Source organism: Anser brachyrhynchus (assembly GCF_964034855.1).
Source record: "Anser brachyrhynchus genome assembly, chromosome: 26".
Taxonomy (NCBI): domain Eukaryota; kingdom Metazoa; phylum Chordata; class Aves; order Anseriformes; family Anatidae; genus Anser; species Anser brachyrhynchus.
Genome location: NC_137719.1, coordinates 6340948 through 6356229, shown reverse-complemented (window position 1 = coordinate 6356229; position 15282 = coordinate 6340948). Strand labels below are relative to the sequence as shown.

Genomic DNA, 15282 nt, shown 5'->3' with positions numbered 1-15282 from the left:
GGGCAACGGGGCTGGGCGCCCTGCAGGCACCGCCCGGCCGCTCCCTTGGTTGGGGGGGGGCTGGTCCCGGTGTCCCCCCCCGTATCTCCGTGTCCTCCCTCGGGATGTCCCCGGGGGATCCCCGCGGTGTCCCCGTCCACCCCCCGGTATCGCCCCGCGTCCCCCGGTGTCCCCCCCCGGGGTGTACCTGGGGTATTCCCGCGGTGTCCCCATTCCCCCCCCCGGTGTCCCTCCGGTCCCCCCCGTGTCCTCCCCGGGGTATCCCCGCGGTGTCCCCATCCACCCCCCGGTGTCCCCCCGGTGTCCCCGGTGTCCCCCCGGTATCCCTTTGTCCCCGGGGTATCCCCGCGGTGTCCCCATCCACCCCCCGGTGTCCCCCCGGTGTTCCCGGTGTCCCCCCGGTATCCCTGCATCCCCTCCCCGGGGTGCCCCCGGGGTATTCCCGCGGTGTCCCCGTCCACCCCCCGGTGTCCCCACATCCCTTCCCCGTGTCCCCGCGCTCCCCCCCCCCCCCCCGTGTCCCCCGGGTCCCGCACCCCCGGGAGGGGGCAGAAGGGCCGGGAGGGGGCACACCGGGGGCGGGCGGGCGGGGAGGGCCGGGGAAGGGGCCGGGGGAGGGGGCCGGGCGGGGAGGGGGCCGCGGGGGACCGGGGGGGGCCGCGGCCGCTCGGGGCGGCGCTCGGGGCCGCCGTACAAATAGCGGGCGGCGGGCGGCCCGGGGCAGCCATGCGGCCCCCGCTGCGCTCCGCGCTGGCGCTCTGCGCCCTGGCCCTGCTCCGCCTGGGCTGCGCCCCCCGCGCCCCCCCGCGCTGCCCCCCGCTGATGCTGCAGCTGCTCCGCGCCCCCCCCGCCCCGCTCCGCGCCGCCGCCGCCGCCGCGCTCAGCATCGCCCCGCACGGTGAGTGGGGCCCCGGCCCGCAGCTGGCCCCCCCCCGGGGTCTTTGCGCTGCCCCGGCCCGGCACCGCGCTGCCCCCGGGTGCCCCGGCCCGGGACCGGCTCTGCCCCCGGGTGCCCTGTCCCGGGTGCCCCGTCCCTGAGCATCCCCATCCCCGTCCCGGCGCTGTCCCCGGGTGCTCCTGTCCCGGGAGCTCCTGTCCCGGGTGCCCCGTCCCTGAGCATCCCGGTCTCTGGCACCAGCGCCGGCCCCCGGTGCCTTTGCGCATCCCCGTCCCCAGTCGCTCCTCTCCCGGGACCGGCTCTGCCCCCGGGTACCCCGTCCCTGAGCATCCCTGTCCCGGGACTGGCACTGTTCCCTGGTGCCTTTGCCCATCTCCATCCCGGCACTGCGCTGTCCCCAGGCGCTCCTGTCCCGGGACCGGCTCTGCCCCCGGGTGCCCCATCCCTGAGCATCCCCATCCCGGTCCCCATCCCCATCCCGTCCCCGAGCGCCCCGTCACCCCTGGGGCCACCCTCACGTCCCCGCTCCTGCCGCAGGTTCCCGGCGGAACGGCTCCCGCTGGGCGCTCTCCTTCGACATGACGTCCCTGTGGGGCAGCCAGGAGGTCAGCCTGGCCGAGCTGCGCGTCCGCCCGCCCGCGCTGCCCCCGGCCCGCAATGTCACCCTGGACATCTTCCACAGCCAGCGGCGGTGCCCGGCCGGCGGGACCTGCCCTCGCGAGCTCTTCCTGGGCACGTTTTCCGGCAGCCCCTCGGATAGCCAGGCCGCCTGGGAGGTGTTCAACCTCACCGGCACGCTCAGGTCCTGGCTCCACCAGGACACGGCTCCTGGCAGCCCGAGTCCTGCGGAAACGGAGCTGTGGGAGGCGAGCACGGTGCCTGCCCCGGCCACCGCCACGCCGGGCTCGTGGGACACGAGCGACCTCGGCCACGAGGAGCCGGCCGTGCCCCAGGAGCTGGCGGACAGCGTCCTGCTGCTTGTCTTCTCCAAGGACAAGTCTCCGGGAGACCACAGCCTCATCAGGACAGTGGAGACCTCCAAGCACGTCATGCGTGATAGCGGCCCCAAGGGCCCGGGGAGCCGGCGGCACCGCAGGAACAGGAAGGAGAAGCAAAGGATCAAGGTGAGCGACGCTCCCGCTCCCGGCCCGGGGGAGGACGCCAACGCCAAGTCCTTGTGCAGGAGGGTGGACATGATGGTGGATTTCGAGCAGACCGGCTGGGGCAGCTGGATCGTCTACCCCAAGAAGTACAACGCCTACCGGTGCGAGGGGCAGTGCCCATCGCCCGTGGACGAGACCTTCAAGCCCACCAACCACGCTTACATACAGGTAAGAGGGTCCCGCTGCCCTCGCTGCCCCGTGCTCCTGCCGCCCGGCCCGGCGGCGCGAGGCGGGGAGCTGAGGCCGTGCCCTTCCCGTGTCCCCGCAGAGCTTGCTGCAGCTCTACAAGCCCAACCAGGTGCCGTGCCCTGCCTGCTCGCCCGTCAGGATGAGCCCCCTCTCCATGCTCTACTACGAGAAGGGCGAAATCGTCGTCCGCCACCACGAGGACATGGTCATCGAGGAGTGCGGCTGCAACTGAGGCGAGCTCCTCCCGCGCTGGGGAGGGGACGGCGGGGCTGCGTGTCCCCGAGGACTGGCCGCCAGCCACAAGCAGAACACGGATGGGGCGTCTCTGAGCCCCTGCCACCTCCGGGACCCTCGTGCCCGGGGGTTTGGGACACGAGAGAGGAGACAGCACTGGGACAGAACTGTGGGAGGTGGATGGTGGCGGGGAGGTGACGGGGGGAACGTCCCCTGTAGTGGCAGCGCTGTGGGGCAGGGGCAGACCCAGGCGACGCATGGGGAGGCTGCTGGGCTGGTGCTGCTCCGCTCATGCTCGTGGAGCGTCCCTCCTTGGTGTCGGTGCTGCCCTTGCACGCCCCGAGCACTCCCAGTAGCTGGAGGCTCGCCCAGGGCCACCTGCAGCACCGACACCCGACCTCGCTCAGCATCCGAACGGCTGAGATTTGCAGCGTCCCCCGAGGGGTGGGCGTTTCTCTTAAATTTTCTATTGTATTTCTATTAAAACTCTATCAGATTTCTATTAAAAGTTTCTAATAAGAGCTTGCACGGGTAAGCTGGGTGCCCCTGGATGTAATGCAGCCCTGAGGTCTGTCAGGGTACGTCTGACCCCCCCCCAGCCCTCCTGCCTGCCCTGAAAACCTCAGCTCAGGCGCTGCTTTCATCTGCACAGCCTTGCTCAAACCTTTTCAACCACTCACTGGATGGGGCGGTAGGGAAAGGGCCGTGTTTGTACCATTCCTCAATAAATTATGTATTTAAGAAATGCCTGCTGCATGCTGCCTATTTCCACCCCCCTTTTTGCTGCTGGGTGGTCTCTCGGGATGCGACCCCCCGGCTCTCCGTGCATTGTGGTGCCGGGGGCTCTCCCCCCATCGTCTCCAGCTGGGGTCTGGTGTGAGCAGCTGGGCGGCGAGCACTTGGCAGCCCCCTCCCGATGTGACCAACACGCCACGGTCCGCAGCTCCTTCTACTTAAAATAAAGGGCTAAGGCTCCGGAGCAGAAGCGCCAGCCCACCTGCGGGGTGCCCTGTCGGTACAAATGGATTTCCTGACCCCCCAGGAGTAACGCACGCACGCTGCCCCCACCCCGGCCACCCTCGGGTGCTCAGGGCCACCCTGCCCGGCTGCCACGAGGAGAGCTGGGCTGCTCGTGCAGCTTCCCCTGGGATTTCGAGGCAGATCGGGGCACAGGGGGGATTTGGGAGCCCCCCGTGTCAATGCAGCGTGCAAAGGGCACCGTGCTTTGTAGGTGTGCGGCAGGAAAAGATGTAACCCCGCTCCGGGGATGGGAAACTTCACCTGGGATGGTGAAGGTGCCGTTCCCACCCTGATCATATAGATTGTGGGTTGCTCAAGAGCAACTGGGGAAGCACCTGCGGCCTTTGAAGCGAGGAGAGGGGCTAAGTGGATTTCCACCTTGATTTGCCCCTGGGAGATAAGGGCAGGGCCGCATTCCCTAACAGCAATAATTTGAAGCAGGCAGCTCGCTTTTTGGGCACTGCTGCCGGGGGTCCCTGCCCCGGCAGTGCAGCGGGGGCGAGCGGGGGCCTGGGTTTGAGCCTGGCCCCCCCCCCCCCCCGGCAGGACCCCCCTGCCCCGACTCCACATCCCCGGCCCAGCCTGATGGGCTCCAATCCACATCCCGGGCCGCGGATAAACAAAGCTCGTCTGGTTCTCAGCCCCAGCGGCCCTGCGCCAGCCCCGCTCACATCCCCGCCAGCACCTCGCCCCTGCAGCCGTCATTAGAGGGTCATTTGCGGGGGCTGTTAAACGCTGGGAGAGGGCGGCCCTGCTGCTAACCCCTGGCAGGGGGCAGACACCTGGGGAGCGGGGCTCTTTCTGAAATAAAACCCTTTCATTTTTTATTTATTTTTTTGCCTTTTCCCTCGCGGGCTAGGAGCTCGCTCTTAAAAATTACCACACGAAGCACAGCCTAGAGGGCCGCTGCCCTTCTCCCACCAGCCCCCTGCCCCGGCAGGGCCCCCCCCAGTTCCCTATCTCGAGATCTCGGCCCCTCCATCATGTGTCTGAAACCCAGCAGCGGGTTCAGAAGTGACCCTGGGGAAGGAGGGGGGCTGGCAGCCGGGCCGAGATTGATCCCAGGCTGGACGGAAGACATCAAAGCTACGTGTCGGGCAGGCAGGTATCTGCCTGGGCGCCCCGCGTGTGGAACGGGGCCTGCTCGGCCCAATACACATCGGCTGTGGGACAGAGGGACACCCAGACTGGGGGCAGTCGTGCTGGGGGGGCAGCTCCAGGCCCTGCTTGCTGTGGGGTCCTGCAGGGCCAGGCCGGGGCTCAGCCGACACGAGCGGCCCTTCAGCACCCCGGGGCCTTGGGACGGGTGGGGGAGCAGGGACCGTCCATGGGCACGTGCAGCCGGACCCTTCTCATCTCCCTGCTTAGAGAAGCCCTCGGGAGCCTCAGGGCTGTGCAAGGCACGGCCACCACCACCCGTGGGCCGGTGCCCGCGTCCCCGGGAGCTGCACGTGCTCCAGGAGGCAAAGATAAGCGCGGTTTGCTTTGGACGCACGAGGAAAGAGCGCGTGAGAGCAAACAGAGCAAGGGCTTATCACTGGCACGGGTAACAGCCGGCCAGCCGGCCGAGTGAGGCACCACTCGGGTCAGAAGGCGTTCCTGCTCCAACGACCGGGACACGGACCGGGACGGAGGCCCTCCGGGAGCTCTGCTCTGCCTTGCCCCAGACAAAAAGGGGAGGGAAAACGCGATGACAAAGCCAACACTTGTCCCCCCGGACCTCCCCGGAGCACCCCAGCTGTGCAGCACCGCCACCCACGGCTGCTTCGCCCCCCGCTGTGTGCACAACTGCACCGGCACAGCTGCCGGCCCCGCGCAGGGGCTCGGCCTGTGACAAAGGCGGCTCCGAGCGCAAGGTGTCGGGTGAGGACCAAATGCCAGTACGGCAGGGACCTGCCCCGGCAGCCCGAGCTGCTCTTTCACACGGCTTAGGCAAGGTTGGAGTGCTAGAAACTTGGTGCAGGAGCCAAAAAGCCCGGCTGAGAGATGTGGCACTGGTCAGGGGTGCGATAGAGGGAGGAAAACTGCAAAGGGAGCAGGGGCGGCTGCAGCTGCGTGGTCCCACGGCCCCAGCAAGGTCAAGGCCCGTGCCCGGGCTGGATTGCATCAGAGCAGAGCACCCCAGGGTCACGTATCTGTCACGGGCTCACAGCTTCTCCAGGTGAAGGCATTGATGTGCCCGTGGCCCCAGGGCGCTCCCTCTGCAAACCCCGCAGGAATCCTGACCTGTATGGACCCCGTTTGACACCTGGCCAGGTGCTTCTCCTTCCCCGGTGATCGGCTACGAATCGCTGCTGCGGGCAGCCGGAGCTTTGATGCCCTCCCCAGCCGTACATATGCACGCAGATACCGATGCACGGCTGCCGCAGGCATGGACAAAACACTTAGCACTTAAAATACTCCGTGACCCCCCTGGGCAAGGGGGGTGGAACAGAATTTAAGGGTATTGCTTGCAATAGCTGACACTTGCTCAGTAAAAAAAAACAACAAACAGTTGCTTTTGTACTGACAGAAAACCAGACATCACAAGGCTCTCACTTTGGGGATGCTGCGGGTGAGGAGCTCAGATCCCAGCAGTTTTAGAACAGCCCCAGCCCGAAATCCCACCCTGGGGAGCACACCAGCGGTACACATGGCTCATGCACGGATTAGTTTGGTTAGGACAGAGCAGGAAAACTTGCTTCAGCACTGACTGCATAAACTTAGTTATTGCAACTACCGCCCCAAAAGCCTGTCACGGCTTTTCTGGTCTAGCCCTAAAGTAATCGGCTTCAAAAATTAACGTGAGGTCTCTCAGAAACAAGGCTCCTGCTTCCTCCCCCAGACAGCACAGCTGCAGAGCGCTCTGATTTTGCAGTGACCAGGAAGCAGGATGGGTCCGAGCACACACGAATCTGCAACCGCTGTGCAGTGCTGTCAGCAGCCGAGCGGTTTGGTGGTGCTGCTTCTGAAAATATCTAGCTGGAGAGGTGTCGGTGCCAGCTGCAGCTCACAGCACATGCTCCAGCAGTGATAGCAGCTTCTCGCTGAATGCACACACCAAAACTCAGCACTTGGTATGGAGCTGCAAGACTGATAACGTGGCACTGGGAGGCAGTGAGCTTGAATCTGTTCCCATTAAGGTTTCAGAGAAACACTTAACCTTATCTTTAGAAATGCAAGTTTTATCAGCATCGATTGCTTTGACTCTTTCTTCTGTTACTCACTATTAAAGGCTTGCATATCATAATGTCACAATTGGGCTTAATTAGCAGGTATTTAAGTATTATCTGCTAAGACTGATTCGAACAGACACTTATTGTCTGTTAGGAAGCCCCAAGTTCAGGCCATGTCCTAATACGCTTTCTTTTTCTTTGAGGCACCTCCGCAGCCATCGACAGGACAAGGCACCACCATCAGCACCATCTCTAAAGCAGTAACAGCAGCATGTTAGAGACTGCCACACAATACACACTCGTTAAAATGTATTGAGACTAGGAATTTAAATGCCTTCTTTGGAGGGCCTAAGATGAACAGTAAAACGCCTCTCAGACAAAGCTTCCTCCCTCAAAGCCAAACAAGCTTCCTTTTGGCTTCCCAGTTAACCCCCCAAATTTTAATTCCTGCTCACTAAATTATAAAAAGGAGAGCAAAGCGTAAAGACAAGTAGGAATTTCAGCACAGATCACAACAAAACAGTAACCTCACCTGCATGCTGGAAGAGAGCAGCTGCTCTGGAAGGCAGGAGCTGCAGCACAGAACCTGCGGGCTCTGGGCAGGGCCAGGCCAGTGGCCCCTCTCTGCGCTGCCCAGCAGCAGGTGGCTCCCATTGCCTGCATCTGAGCCGCTTCCACCTGTGGCCCAGTTGAGCCCTGCCCCTTCTGGGGGATGATTTGAAGAAGGGCTTTTAGAAGAAGGGCTTGTGGACACCTGCGCCGTGACCCAGCAAGGGAACTATCTGAAAGCACGTGGCAAACGGTGTTTGTTAACTATTTCTGGAAGCAGACTTCCTGCGGTGACCAGGTGTTCCACATGGTGCACACAGATGTTTTCAAAGAGGGCCGAACGCAGCTCAGCTTTCATCTTTGGGTGAAACCAAAAGCACGGTGCTGAGCTCAAGCCTGTACGCAAAACCACCCCACCAGCTCTGAAACAGGCTGGTCGTTTCCCTGCTGGAATGAATAAAGGACAGACGCTCAGTTTATTGCATTGATCTCCATACCAGGAGAGTCCAAATGATTTATTTCTCCCTCATATTGCATTTCGGTAACTCTTATAGTATTAAAATGATTAACAAAAGCATAAAACTGGAAACAAAAACAATCATTGAGACCGTCTCCCCTGGCACCCCATGGCCCATCAGCAGGGGCTGTACTTGTGTATTCACACCCACACGGAGAGGCTGAGATTCAGTCCTTGTAACAGGATACGCTCTGTTCTCGGAAGGGAATAAGCTGCCTTTCCCAGGAAGCAGGAAGGCACTCAAGGCATGGGCTGCTGTAAGCCTGGCTGGTGGGAATCCTCAAAACAAGGTCCTGGTTCTTCACGGATGAGCACTCTCAGGGCATGTGCTTTAGATGTCCATGTCAAACTGTTCTTCTTCACCTGTCGAGAAGGACAAAACCTGAATGAGTCATCAAAGTTTCAAGTTAAACGCCAACTATTGTACTGAAGCGACAGCATCCAGTTGTGCATCAAATGTGTCTGTCTGGACTTAAAATCCACACTCAGGAACCAAGTCTGATACCAAAACAGCCCGTGCAAGCAAAAAAAGCAAGCTCTGTCCTCAGAGAGGATCGTATTCACACGGACAGACGAGAGCAGAGGCAGAGGAGATGCCCTGCGAGTAATTCCTGCGCCTGGGATTCCTTACAAAAAGGAATGCAAAGAATAACGTTGATAATCTCTGGTGTAGACTTCTGTTACCACCGACAGACAGACCTGCTTTTTGCACCCTTGTATCTGCGTGGCTGCCACCCCAGCCCACGCAATTCGATAGGATGCCAGCGCGAACAGCAACGATCTATTCCTGACAACAGGGCTTCTCTGCAAAGAAGTCACAACCTGGCTGGCACCCGGCACGCAGCCCGTGGCTCAGCCTGCCGGAGCATCCAGGGAGACACCAAAGGTCACAGCAGTGGGTACGAAAGCATTGAGCAATACTGACCCTGCAACGATTTCACTTGGAGTAAGCAGGGCAGCCAGCTGATGGCTATTCAGAGCTTTAATTTTAGGGACAGGATCGCTGATCATACGTGGCATTTTCAGGTTCCTCCAAGAAGTGAGCTCAACTTTTTATTTTTAGACTGTTTGAGAGCAGTACTTGCCTCTTTCCTGCTACAGTGCCTTCGACGTGCTCCTGTGCACAGCGGGCAGCGACCTCTGTCCTGCTCTGGACTAACTTTTACCTTCCCATCTTATGCCCACCCGCAAGCTCCTGTGGAAGCTGCTCAAGACAGCGGTGGATACTGGAAAGCTTACCTACAGCAACCAGCCACCGTGCCTCAGCTAAGTCAGCTGAGCTCACTTGTACACCAGAAGCTCTGATGTCCAAACAGTCAGAGAGTTTACATCTCAGGTTGGTTTCAAACAAAACTGAATTCCCAAGCAAATCCTGCTCTAAACCGTAACACGATCGTTTTCAGAAAAGGCAAAACAGCTGCGAAACGGCAGAGGCGAGAGCAGCTGCTGCCATTCTCTCACCACAGGATTATTGGTGCAGTGGCATTCTCCTAAACGCCAAATTAATGAGAAAAGTGATAACGTGATATAAATTACACCGAAACCAAGAAATGTTCGCATTACTGTGGGCCACAGCAGAAACTAGCGGCCATGAGAACCCAACGACCAGGCCCCACAGCACCTCGGGAGCAGCAGTGTTCACCACAGCCCGCAGGCACCTCCCGGCTCCGCTCCGCGAGAGCTGCCGTGTTCGTGGGAACCAGGAACGGGCCTGGCTCGGGTCCTGCGCGCTCACCTACGCTCGGCTTCTCATCGTAGTTCTGCACGTGGTTGTTCTCAACCTTCACCTCCTCCACACTTGGGCTGGTAACGCCTGGAATGTCCGGAAGGTCAGAAGGTGGCGTTTTGGCAACCGGAGAATTGCGGCACTCCATCAGAAACTTGCGATCATAAATAATCCTGGTACCTGGAGAGACGAGAGCGCTGTCAGAAGAGGCACACGAGGGCCAGGCTCCGCAGCTCTGGCAAAGCGCAGCAGGCTCAGGGGGAGCTGCCGAGCTGGGGCTGCGCGCGGATTTCTAGGAACACGGCCACGCCGAACAGCGCGTTCTGTTCCTCGCGAGGGAGCCGCTGCTGGACAAAGCCCAAACCCGCGGGCGGAGAAGGGCTCCCTCCACACAGCCCGCAGCCTTAACCCGGGAGGCGCTGCAAACAGCTGTTCCCTTCCCCGAGAGCAGAGCCGCAAACCTGCGCCCTGGGGCTGGCCCTCGCTGCTCCGCTGCCCCTCCAGCCAGAGCAAAACCCTCCTGGGGCGCTCCCCAGAAAGCTCCGGCCAGAGGTAAACCCGTGCGGGGAAATAAACTCCCCCTAACAGCCAGGCCACCACGCTCACGTTATTTCGAAGGGTTGCTTAAAAAAGAGTAATTAGATATTTGGTTTCACGCTGCCGATGGGCTCCCCAGACACCACAAAGCCCGCCTCACCGCACGGTTTTGCCCGAGCCGTCCCCACAGGCCGGGGAGAACCGACACGACTCGGAGCTGCGCGCAGCCGGGCTGGCTCCCAGGAGGGCAGGATCGCACCCCGCCGGCTCCGCTGGGGGCAGCGGCAGTTCCTGGAGCTGCAGCTCAGGTACGGAGGGCTGGGAGCACGGCCCGCGACAGCCCCGCCTCGACACCGAACCCTCGGCGTGCAAGGGGAAGGTGCGGAGGGAAACGCGGCTCGCCTTGGGCGCTTTCCCTGGGACGAGGCTTGGTGGAAGCGCCCCCCAACACGCCCTGCCCCGCTCCCAGACGCGGCGGGTTCCGCGGTCACCCCGCACGTGGGCCCGGGGGGAGACACACCGCGTGCACGTGCCCTCGGCAAAGGCGAGGGGCCAGGCCAAGCACGAAGGGGACAGCGGAAGGAACGGGCGCTGCCGAAAGGCCACCCGCCGCCTCTCGCCTGATCCCTGCTCCTTCCCGCTGTCGTGTTAACCTCTGCTGCGGGGAGAGCCGGCTCCGTCCCGTGCCCACGGGGAGCTCCTTCGCTCCCCCCAGCCTGCCCGGGGGGGATGAGGGAGCCCAGGAGCCCCGGCACGAGGCAGCTCGCCTGGGTCAGCCCCGCTGCGGGGACCGGAGGAGGACACCGGCACACGCGGGGGGCTCGGCGTGAGAGGTGCCGGTCGCCGTCTCCGCGAGGGCTGCTCGTGGCGATGCAGGAGGGGGAATTGTTCTCAGAAAGGGGAGCAGAGGAGCGGCAGCAGCCCCGGCTGAGGCTCCCTGACCCCGGGGCGGGCTGGGCCCCAGGCACCGCGGTCACAGGGCGCTGGGGGCCCTGCCGGGCGCTTACACCCTGACGGCAAACACCGGCTGCTCTCCTTCCCTGCGCCGGGCGCTCGCTAGCTCCCAAACACCGGCCCCGCAGGGCTCGCCGAGCGGCCGGCGGCGCTGAGCGGGCCCGGGAACGCCGCCCAGAAGCATTCCTCCCAGCCCCACCTCGCGGGGCTCGGCTGCCCGCTGCCTTCAAGGGAGAGAGCGCAACAGAAACAACGCCAGGGCTTCGGCTCCCCGGCCAGCCCCAGGCTTCTGCACGAGCCCAAGCGCGCGCCTGCGTCAGCGGCGCCGACTTCCCCCTTCCCCACCAGGTCCCAGCCCGCAGCGCCGCTGAAAAAAACCTCGGGACGGTTTGGGGACCGTTTCTCCCTTCCTGCTCCCCGCTCCGATCTCCAGCAGCGGCGTGGAGAAAGCTCCTTAGGGGCACGGAAAATAAATAAATAAAAAAAAATACGGGGGAGCTGCCGAGCGAGAGCTTGGGGTGCTGGGCTCAGGGCTGTGCCCCCGAAGCGCGGCCCCAAACCGGGCTGCGTGGGGCGAGCAGCGCCGGCAGCAGGCACGGCCGGGGGGCAGCTCCCTGCCCCGAGCTGTGTGTGGGAGGGCGTGGGGGCAGCAGCACCCCCGCGGTGTTTTGGGGCCGTGGGGCACGGCGCTGCCAGGAAAAGTTCAGGAGGTTGGGAGGGATAAACGGTTCCCTTCCACGCGGTGCCGCGGGGAGGGGAGCCCCCCCCCCAGCAGCCCCCCCAGGGGTCTCCCTCCCGTGGGGCAGCACGACCCCCCCGCTCCTTCCCCCCAGAGAGGCCCGCAGCTCCAGGCAGCCCTCCCCGAAAAGGGGAAGGGGAGCACGGCCCCAGGCACCCCCCGAGCCCCCCCAACCCCGGGTGAGAGCCCCCCAAGGACCCTACCCCGCCGCAGCCCCTCTCCGAAGGGGGGAGGCAGCCCCAGCCCCCACGGAGCCGGAGCCCCCCCCACAACGGGAGCCCCCTCCCTCCCCCCCAAAAAAAACCCCAAGAGAACCCCTCTGGGGACCCACTCGCCCAAAAAAGCGCCCCCCCCGAACCCCCCTCCAAGGAGAGGGATCCCTCCCAAAAACAGAGGGGACCAAAAAGAACCCAAAGAGAGGAAGACCCCAAAAAAAGAGGGAACCCCCCAAAAAAGGGGAAGACCCCCCCCAAAACGGGGAAGACCCCCCCAAAAACGGGGGAGGACCCCCCAAAAAAAGAGGGAGACCACCCCAAAAAAGAGGGAGACCCCCCCCAAAAAAGAGGGAGACCCCCCCCAAAAGAGGGGGATCCCCCCAAGAACCCCCCCCCCCCGCCCCGCTGCCGCTCACCGCCCGGCGTGGTCCCGAAGACGGTGCCCCCCGGCGTGGTGCTGTAGTCCCCGGGCGGCAGCGGGGCGCCGTCGGGCAGGGCGAGGCGCTTGCCGGGCCCCGGGATGTCGCGGCTCGGCGTCGGCCCCTGGCAGCAGCGCCCCGACATGGCCGCCACCCTGCCGCCCCGCCGCCCTGCCCGCCGCTTCCGGCGCGGGGCCCGCCCCTTCCGGTGCGGGTGGCACGGGAAAGGGGCGGGGCCCGGAGGGGGCGGGGCCTGGAGGGAGAGGCGTGGTCTGTCTGGGGGCGGGGTCTCAGTGGGGGTGTGGCCTAGGTGTGCAAAGGGGGCGTGGTCTAACGCTGGTGGGCGGGGACGTGGGCGGGGCCAAGCGCGGCCGGGGCCGCCGGGTCCCTGTGCCCGCCGCTGACGGTGCCCGGCCCCGGGGCTCCGCGGGGGTGGGGGCTCCCAGTGCCCCAGTGCTCCCAGTGCTCCCAGTGCTCCCAGTGCCCACAGTTCCCCAGTGTTCCCAGTGCTCCCAGTGCCCCCAGTGTCCCCCAGTGTCCCCCAGTGCTCCCAGTGCCCCCAGCCCACCCAGTGCCCCCAGTGCTCCCAGTGCTCCCAGCCCACCCAGTGCCCCCAGTGCTGCCAGTTCTCCCAGTGCTCCCAGTGCCCCCAGTGCCCCCAGTGCTCCCAGCCCACCCAGTGTCCCCCAGTGTCCCCACTGCTCCCACTGCTCCCAGTAATCCCAGTGCTCCCAGTGCCCCCAGTTCTCCCAGTGCCCCCAGTGCTCCCAGTAATCCCAGTGCTCCCAGTGCCCACGGTTCCCTCAGTGTTCCCAGTGCCCCCAGTGCTCCCAGCCCACCCAGTGCCCCCAGTGCTCCCAGTGCCCCCAGTGCTCCCAGTGTCCCCCAGTGCTCCCAGTGCTCCCAGTGCTCCCAGTGCCTCCAGTGCTCCCAGTGCCCCAGTGCCTACAGTGCTCCCAGTGCCTACAGTGCTACCAGTGCCCACAGTTCCCCAGTGTACACAGTGCTCCCAGTGTCCCCCAGTGTCCCCAGTGCGCCCACTGCTCCCAGTAATCCCAGTGCTCCCAGTGCCCCCAGTTCTCCCAGTGCCCCCAGTGCTCCCAGTAATCCCAGTGCTCACAGTGCCCACGGTTCCCCCAGTGCTCCCAGTGCTCCCAGTGCCCCCAGCGCACCGTCCCGGCGGTGACAGCAGCGTTCCGTCGTCCCCCCGCCAAGGGGCATTTGGGGCCCCGCGGCGGTGCCGGGCCGCGGCTGTCAGCGGCCCGCGGGGCTCAGCGCGGCCGAGCCCTGGCAGCGCCCCGGGGCCGACAGGTGGAGCTCGGCTCCCGCCGGCCGGGGGCTGCGGCTGGAAACGGCACAGGAAAAGCTACGAGCACTGCCCCGCTGCCCTGGGCACTGCCTGCGCACACCCCTTGGCCTAGGCTGAGCCGGCGGGGGGGGCTCCCCAAAACCAACCCCAGTCCCCATCCCATCCCATCCCCATCCCATCCTCATCCCATCCCAACCCATCCCCAGTCCCCATCCCCATCCCATCCCCATCCCATCCCATCCCCATCCCATCCCCATCCCATCCCAACCCATCCCCAGTCCCCATCCCATCCCATCCCCATCCCATCCCCATCCCATCCCAACCCATCCCCATCCCCATCCCATCCCCATCCCATCCCCAACCCCATCCCCATCCCATCCCCATCCCATCCCCATCCCATCCCATCCCATCCCAACCCCATCCCCATCCCCATCCCCATCCCCAAAACCAACCCCATCCCATCCCATCCCATCCCATCCCATCCCATCCCATCCCATCCCATCCCATCCCATCCCATCCCATCCCATCCCATCCCATCCCATCCCCATCCCATCCCCATCCCATCCCCAATCCCCATCCCCATCCCATCCCCATCCCAAAAACCATCCCAATCCCAATCCAATCCCATCCCATCCCCATCCCATCCCCATCCCAGATCCCCTCCCAATCCCAATCCCAATCCCACCCCATCCCATCCCATCCCCATCCCATCCCCATCCCATCCCCATCCCATCCCCATCCCCATCCCATCCCAACCCCATCCCCATCCCCATCCCCATCCCCAACCCCATCCCCATCCCATCCCCAACCCCATCCCATCCCCATCCCATCCCCATCCCATCCCATCCCAACCCCATCCCCATCCCCATCCCCATCCCCAAAACCAACCCCATCCCCATCCCATCCCATCCCATCCCCATCCCATCCCCATCCCATCCCCTTTGCCCCGGTGCGGCTGCTGAATCGATTACCGGGCGCTGGGCAGGAAGCCAACGCATCCGGCCGTGCCGGGTGACACCGGCCGTGACCCCAGCCCAGCGCGGCGCCCAGGCACGGCTTAACGAGGCCCCCGGCCATTTCCTCCTCCCGCTCCCAGAGAATGGGGACGGGGTCAGGGCGCCCGCGGGAGGTCGGGCTGCCGGGGCACATCCTGCCCGCGGTGGGGCTCGGGGCTGCGGTTCCCAACCTCATCTGGGCGCCTGCCCCACTGCCCGGCACCCAAAGCCACGGATCAGGGTGAAGACGGGCCTGGGGACCCCAGCCCCCCACGGAGGTCCTGGGGGTGCTCCTGGTGGGGGGGTTTTGCCCTCCCCTCGCGGGCTTCTGGCCCCGCTGTCCGCGGGCTCGCGTTGGCAGCGCCCGCTGGTGCCAACGTGTTCATCTCCAGGGCGCTTTATCTGTTCTCTCCCCGGGCTGCAAAGCCCTTCATCATCCTCATGTGACGCACGTTATCACCTCGCTGCCTTCTAAATCGGGAACGGGGGGAGCCGTGTGGCAGCGCCCCTCCCCAGCAGCCCCTGTTTGGCCCCGACCCGCTGGCACAAATCCCTCCTTGCCGACCTAGGGGGGGGGGCATTTGTGAAACGCCTGCTCCTGCTGCGGGACAAAACTCCCCCGTGGCTCTTGGAAAACTCGTCCCACAAGCCACGAACTATTCG

The 15282-nt window shown here is 64.2% G+C and overlaps 2 protein-coding genes across 3 annotated transcripts; one reads left to right on the top strand and one right to left on the bottom strand.

Annotated features, from left to right (window-relative positions):
* The first annotated feature begins 69 nt into the window (after window positions 1-69).
* NODAL (nodal growth differentiation factor) lies at window positions 70-3229 on the top strand. Of its 2 annotated transcripts, XM_080568517.1 has the most exons (3): window positions 70-898; window positions 1436-2229; window positions 2330-2622. In XM_080568517.1, exons 1-3 carry the CDS (start codon window positions 727-729, stop codon window positions 2480-2482), a joined length of 1119 nt encoding a protein of 372 aa, XP_080424643.1. In that variant the 5' UTR covers window positions 70-726; the 3' UTR covers window positions 2483-2622. The 2 variants fall into 2 exon arrangements, with proteins under 2 accessions (XP_080424643.1, XP_080424642.1); XM_080568516.1 differs by having other exon boundaries at window positions 1436-3229.
* Window positions 3230-7683: 4454 nt separating this feature from the next.
* EIF4EBP1 (eukaryotic translation initiation factor 4E binding protein 1) lies at window positions 7684-13551 on the bottom strand. Its single transcript, XM_080568530.1, has 4 exons — window positions 13488-13551; window positions 12313-12621; window positions 9461-9631; window positions 7684-8088 (listed from the first exon to the last, which is right to left on the bottom strand). Exons 1-4 carry the CDS (start codon window positions 13534-13536, stop codon window positions 8057-8059), a joined length of 561 nt encoding a protein of 186 aa, XP_080424656.1. The 5' UTR covers window positions 13537-13551; the 3' UTR covers window positions 7684-8056.
* Between the last annotated feature and the right edge of the window lie 1731 nt (window positions 13552-15282).